This window comes from Sorex fumeus, unplaced genomic scaffold (genome assembly GCF_029834395.1).
Source record: "Sorex fumeus unplaced genomic scaffold, SorFum_2.1 ptg000008l, whole genome shotgun sequence".
Lineage (NCBI taxonomy): Eukaryota > Metazoa > Chordata > Mammalia > Eulipotyphla > Soricidae > Sorex > Sorex fumeus.
In genome coordinates this window covers 73822692-73829098 of record NW_026606065.1, presented here as the reverse complement: position 1 = coordinate 73829098, position 6407 = coordinate 73822692, and the positions used below count along the sequence as shown (strand labels likewise).

General features: G+C 59.3%; 1 protein-coding gene across 2 annotated transcripts; it reads right to left on the bottom strand.

Moving 5' to 3' along the window:
• Positions 1-307: 307 nt before the first annotated feature.
• Positions 308-4992, bottom strand: LOC130019423 (protocadherin-8). Of its 2 annotated transcripts, none has more exons than XM_056110083.1 (3): positions 2404-4992; positions 1747-1954; positions 308-1272 (listed from the first exon to the last, which is right to left on the bottom strand). In XM_056110083.1, exons 1-3 carry the CDS (start codon positions 4744-4746, stop codon positions 896-898), a joined length of 2928 nt encoding a protein of 975 aa, XP_055966058.1. In that variant the 5' UTR covers positions 4747-4992; the 3' UTR covers positions 308-895. The 2 variants fall into 2 exon arrangements, with proteins under 2 accessions (XP_055966058.1, XP_055966057.1); XM_056110082.1 differs by having other exon boundaries at positions 2113-4911.
• Positions 4993-6407: the final 1415 nt, after the last annotated feature.

Here is a 6407-nt window from a genome sequence, read left to right as displayed (position 1 = left end):
AGCAAACAATCCAAATTTAATTTCTTCCACTTTCTGAGAGATGATTCATGAAAACGTATTGAGTAATTAAACGAGGGTAGGAATTTTATAGAATGTCTGATGTAGATGGTATGTACATGTTTTACAAGATCAACAAATACTTTTAATACTTGGATGAGATTTTTAATATTTAAATCCCCCAGTTTTGTAATGCCATGAACATTAATAATGCTTACATAATTAGCACTTGAAAGGAGGTTTAACTCTGGTACTCAAATTATTTGTGAATGTCTGACTGTAAGCAACTTCATGAAAAGCAATTAGCAGATTCTTCAAACACATGACAAATCCTTTATTACTGTGCTTATAAGTGACACGGTTCACAGAAAACCAAATGTAATTAAATAACATTGAACTTGAAATCTACCACAGACTCAAGATATACAAGTTATACTTGGCAAGGCAAAACTTCTCAAACACTAGGTATGTTTCAGGTGAAAGATAAATTTCCATTTAGTAATTCCAACATTTTTTTTGTCTTACAGACAGTTCCTTTGGCAATAACTTCCACTTTAGCTTTTATTATATAAAAATATAACAAAATTTCATTATATACAAACATTACATTACACAATGTACAGGTTAAAAACACTAAGAAAATGGCAAGCTGCAAGAGAAATTAAAGTCAATAGCATGATAAGAAAAATTAAGTACTGCACACATTTCATAAAAATTACATTAACTACATTTTTTTTGTTTGCAAATACCAAACAGTACCAATGTGATTGGAAATAGTTTCCAACAACTTCATTTTAAGGCACATCTTGCATATTTATATATACAACACTGAAACTGGTCAATAACTTAGGGGTTTCTCGGAGTGACCTGTATATGTGTGAAGACATGCAACTCGGGATTACACATTTTCATCGGCTTCCTTCTTTGGGGATAGGTACCTGCCCCCAGGGGGGGACTGATAGAGGGGCACCCCAATCTCCTGCAAGTCTGGGAGCCTTCCTGGACGGGGAGGGGAGAGCAGGGTGACTGTCCTGTCATAGTCTCTGTGCAGCACTTTCTCGTAGACGCTCTGCAGCCCGACTGTCTTGGGCAGCTGCGCCTGGTAGAAATTGTCCCTGCGCAGAGGGTCCCGAGGCAGGGAGGTGCTCTTACAGAAGGTGGACATCTGGGCGGGCGGGTGAGGAGGTGGGTGAGCATTGGGTCCTCCACAGGATGGGCTCCAGCAGCGGTCAGAGTGACCCAGGATCTTACACTCTGCGGTGCACGCCCACAGTCCTAACATAAAACAGAAAGGCACAGATCATGATTAGTATTACTGAGATGACACACACCTCCACCTCCGTCTTCAGAAGGTCGGTCGGGGTCTGGAGGGCTGCAAAGGAAAACTTAGATGAAGACACGATTCAAGGGTTGAAAGGAATTTTGCTTCCGGGAAAGCCACCTTAACATGAAACTGAGCCGACTCCTTTAGGTGGAATTAAAAAAGCAAGCCACAGAATCTCCCTCTTCTGACAGGCAGCCTCACACCAGCCTTTATTATTCAAGTGCTGGAAAGTGCTTTGTTAACCAAGTGATGGAAGCGCTTAGGTCTTGGCCTTTGAAAATCACAAAAGCCGGGCAGGCCTAGATGGGCCCCTCCCCGCCACCCCGCCCCCCAACTCCAAGAAAAAAGGTGGGGAAGACAGAGGCGCTGGGGAAGCGGACGGATGCGGGGAGGGCAGCTGGGCCGGGGAATAGAAGGGTCCTCACCACTCTGCATGTGGTTGATGAGATCCTTTTTCAGAGCGTCCCCACTGATGTCAGAATCACTGTCGTTGAAATCACTGTCCCCTTTGCCGCTGTCTTTGCCGCTGAACTTCTCGGCTTCCCGGCCCGAGATGGTGTTGAAGGAGTGTCCCTTCCAGACCGCCACTGGGGGCGCCGGTTCCTTTCCGAAGCCCGGGGAGGCGCCGTAGGGCTGCAGGAAGCGGGTGGGAAGGTTGGGGAGGGAAAAACAAGAGCGAGCCACAGGTTAAGCGTCTCCCGCGCGCAGCCCACCCAGTCCCCTCCAAGTCCCTGCCCCCAGCCTGCCCGCGGAGCCCGGAGGGGGGCGCCCGGCCGAAGGAAGGGCCTCACCTCGGCGTGCGCGCCGCGGAGCCGCTGCTGCCCCTCGAAGTGACAGGAGCTTTCCCCCGTGGCGCTGCCGCCCTCCGAGCCCGGCACTTCGGCCGCGGCGACCGCGGGCGGGGGCGCGTCGGCCGCGGGGCTGCCAAAGGGCGCTTTGCCGCTGCCAGGGAAGGTGAGCACGTCGAACATGTTGGGCCGGGGCCCGGCTCCCCGGGCGGTTTCCTCTGGGGAGCCAGGAGCCGAGGCTCCGCCGCCCGCCGCCCCGGGCCGTTCTTCCCGGCGGGGCCCCCCTTTGCGCACCTCCTTCTTGCGGCGATTGCAGGTGGTGGCGATGGCGATGATGGCGGCCAGCAGCAGCGTGCAGCTCCCCGCCAGCACGATGATGACGATCAGCGGGGTGTCCCACTGGAGGGCCGGCCCGGACGCCGCGAGCCGCGAGCCGGGCGGGCGGGAGCGCTCGGTGCTCCCCGCGCCGGCGGGCGCCGCCGGCCCCCGTCCCCCGCCCGCGGTCACCACGAAGCTGACGGTGGCCGTGGTGGAGAGCGGGGGGCGGCCGCCGTCGGAGATGACCAGCAGCGCCTGGAACACGCGGCCCGGCGGCTCCTGCGAGAGGTCGCCGGTGAGCACGATCTCCCCCGTGCGGCGGCCGATGGCGAAGGCTTCCCGCGGCTCCTGCTGCAGGAGTTCAAATGCCAGCTCCCCGTTGGCGCCCTCGTCCGCGTCGCGGGCCTGCACGCGTGCCACCGCCGTGTCCTTCGCCGTGCGCCCCGGGACGGCCACTTCCAGGGAGCCGTTGGCCGGTGCGGGGTGCACCAGGACCGGCGCGTGGTCGTTCTGGTCCAGCACGCGCACCTGCACCAGGGCGCTGCTGGAGAGCTGCGGGGAGCCGCCGTCGCTCGCTTGGACGCGCACGTCGAGCTGGCGCAGCGTCTCGTAGTCGAAGCTGCGCAGCGCGTAGATGGCCCCGGTGGCGGGGTCCACCGAGACGTAGGTGGACACGGCACCTCCCGCGCGGCCCACCTCGGCCTCCAGCAGCCTGTAGGTGACCTGGCCGTTGCGGCCCAGGTCGGGGTCGCGGGCGGCCACGGTGGCCAAGTAGGCGCCGGGCGGGTTGTTCTCGCGCACCGACACCTCGTAGAGCGGCCGCGTGAAGACTGGCGCGTTGTCGTTCTCGTCGCCCACGCGCACCGTGTAGGGCCTGACCGTGCGCAGCGGCGGGGAGCCGCGGTCCTCGGCCACCAGCGTCAGGTTGTACTCGGCGATGCGCTCGCGGTCCAGGGCCGCCGCGGTCACCACCAGGTAGCTGCCCGCGTAGGCCGGCTGCAGGCGGAAATGCTCGTGCCCGTAGAGGGCGCAGCGCACCTGCCCGTTGGCGCCCGAGTCCCTGTCCGAGGTGCTGACCAGCGCCACGAGGCTCTCCCGCGCCGCCCCCTCCGGCACCAGCGACACGGCGCCGGCCTCGGGCGTCCCGGGCCCAGCAGACGACGCTGCGTCCGCCCCCCCGAGAGCCGCGGCGGCCGCGGCGGCGGCGGCGAAGGGCGAAGCTCCGGGCGCGCCCGGGGCGGCCAGCGGGGTGATGGCAATGTCAGGCGCGTTGTCGTTGACGTCGCGGATGCGCACGATCACCTTGCAGGTGGCGGCGCGGGGCCCCGGGCCGCGGTCCTGGGCCCGCACGTCCAGCTCGTAGGTGTCCTGGCGCTCGTAATCGACCGGGCCGGCCAGGGTGAGGCGGCCCGTGCGCGGGTCGAGGCGGAAGAGGCGGCGCGCCTCGGGCGGTGTGCGGGCCCCGAAGGAGAACACCACGTCGCCGTTGGGACCCTCGTCGGGGTCGGCCGCGTCCAGGTCGAGCAGCAGCGAGCCCACGGGCGCGTCCTCCGCCAGCTCCACTTCGGCCACGGCGCCCTGCGGGAAGGCCGGGCTGTGGTCGTTGGCGTCCAGCACCCGCACGCTGAGCGCGGCCGTGGCGGAGCGCGGGGGGCGCCCGCCGTCCTGGGCCACCAGCTCCAGGCTGTAGGTGGCCTGGTTCTCGCGGTCCAGTTCCTGCAGCAGCACCAGGTCGGCGCACTGGGCGCCGTCCGCGCGCGTCTGCAGCTCCACACGGAAGGGGCTGTGCGGCTCGGCCAGGCGCACGCTCTGCAGCCCGTTGGCACCCACGTCCTCGTCCACCGGCACCTCCAGGGGGATGCGTGTGCCCACAGCCGCGCCCTCGGACACCTCTACCGGGATCTGCGAGCGGGGGAAGCGCGGCGCGTGGTCGTTGACGTCTCTCACCTCCACCTCCACGTGCACCAGCCGGAACTGCTCCTGCGAGAAGCTGACCACATCGAAGGCCAGCACGCACTGCGGGGCCTGGCCGCACAGCTGCTCGCGGTCCAGGCCCGCGTCCCCGACGGTCAGCTGCCCGTCACCCTCGCGTACCCGGATCAGCGAGCTGTTGAACTGCTTCATCAGGCGGAAGCTTGTGTCTCCGGACACTTTCATATGCAGGTCCTCAGCGAGGGTCCCGATGACCGTGCCGGGGGCATCCTCCTCGAAGGTGCTGTAACGAACCGTCTTGCTTTGAGCCACCGAGAGCACCCAGCAGAGGCTGAAGAGCTGCAAGGGGAAAAGGCAGGGGCTGCCTTTGCGCCTCGCTACCCTCATGCCGACAGCCCCAAGTGCTATTCCAGAGACCGAAGGAAAAGGTTGCTCCCTAGTTTGCAGGTACGAGAGTGAGTCCTGGGTCCCTCGGAGCCCGCTCTTGGCGAGCCCTGTGCGGGAGAAGTCTGCCGGCTGCAGCTCGGCGCTCCCGCGGGCTCGGAGGACGCGCGGACCCGCCTTCACTCCGCACCTCGCCCTCCCTTCTCCTCTCCGGAGCTGCGCCGCCGAGCGCCGCCTCCGCTTTCATAGCCGCCGATATGCAAATCATCCCAGCCCCGCAGCCAATGGCAGCTTCGCCCTCGCGCCGCTCCTACGCCAGCCTCTGACAATCCCTTTAATGTGGAAAGGCTTAGAGGGGAAACGAGAAGGGAAAATTAAGGAATCTTTTCTTTGTTTCTTTAACTCCTTTTTGCTTCCCCCCCACCCCCTTTCCTGGCAGCGCCCTGCATGTTGAGGAATCGACACAGCTCAATGGGAGGAAAAGGAGATGATGCTCTGGTTAATAGCGCTCCTTTCCACGCCCGGCCGACTGCTTGAACGGAGTAAACACACAGGGTCTCACCCCATGTGGCTTGGGACCACCCCCCGCCCCCCATCTCCGCTTCCCAGCTCTCTGCATTTTGCTCCCCAAAGGCTTCCAAGCTCGCTGCCCGGCAGTCACCAGAGTCTCTGTGACTTGCTCTGCCGTGTGAGACTCTTCCCGCCTCCCTCTTCCACTTCCAGCTTCCACCGGGCCTGGAATAGCCTCTCGATCAGGGAGCCTAGAAGATGAGGGGAAATTGATTTTATTTAAATTTGTGTACTCAATTGTGTTTTGCTCGTGCGAGCCCTGGTGATCAGAACTGCCACTTCCCTTTCAGATGAAGAGTCCCGCGATGTGTTAGTATGCGTGTCACTGTCCAAATGGTTTTCTTAAGTCCTGGGCGCTAGCAGGCAAGGAAAAAAAAGTTCCAAATAGGATTTAGCATAAGCTTGAGGAGATTTGGAAAGGTTTCAAAGATCAGACTGTATCAAAGGCTTATGAAGCCCTCGTTAGCAGTAGAAATAGAATGGCATGGCAGGCAATCCCATTGGAGGCCCCAATGTCTATATTATTTCACCGTGACAAGCTAAGGGGAGAGAAAGTTGAACAGTTTCCACGGCGGAGTTAGGCTAACTTGAATATAATGAGCAAACGCCACATGTATCCATTATGTTCCTCTATTCATCCCCAATCACTGCCATAACTCTCCAGCTAAACGGTGATAGGCGCTGAATTCCACACAATACCCGGCTCATATTAAAGTGCATTTAGCGAACTTTCCCTCCTGATGCCTAGTTCCGCCTATTTAGAGGATTTGCTTTCTGTTCTAATCGGGCCGCTCTGGGAAGCAACGGTCAACCCGTTCCAGGAGAACAAAATCACAGCATGAAGCTGAAACCTGGCACAAACCTGGGGCAACTTAACCATCTGCCTAGAAAAGTGTGGAGCTCTGGCACTGCCAAAATGTGGGCTGGGCTATCTGGCCAGGCATTGCACTGCTGACATAGGTAGCTTGCCTCCAGCATCCCGGAAGACCAGGAAGACAGAACTGCAAACAGCAACACGTAGAATTCTCATGGATAGCTTTTACTGAGCAGATTATGCAAATACACAGTTTGCATAACCTGTAGGAGAGGTAAAA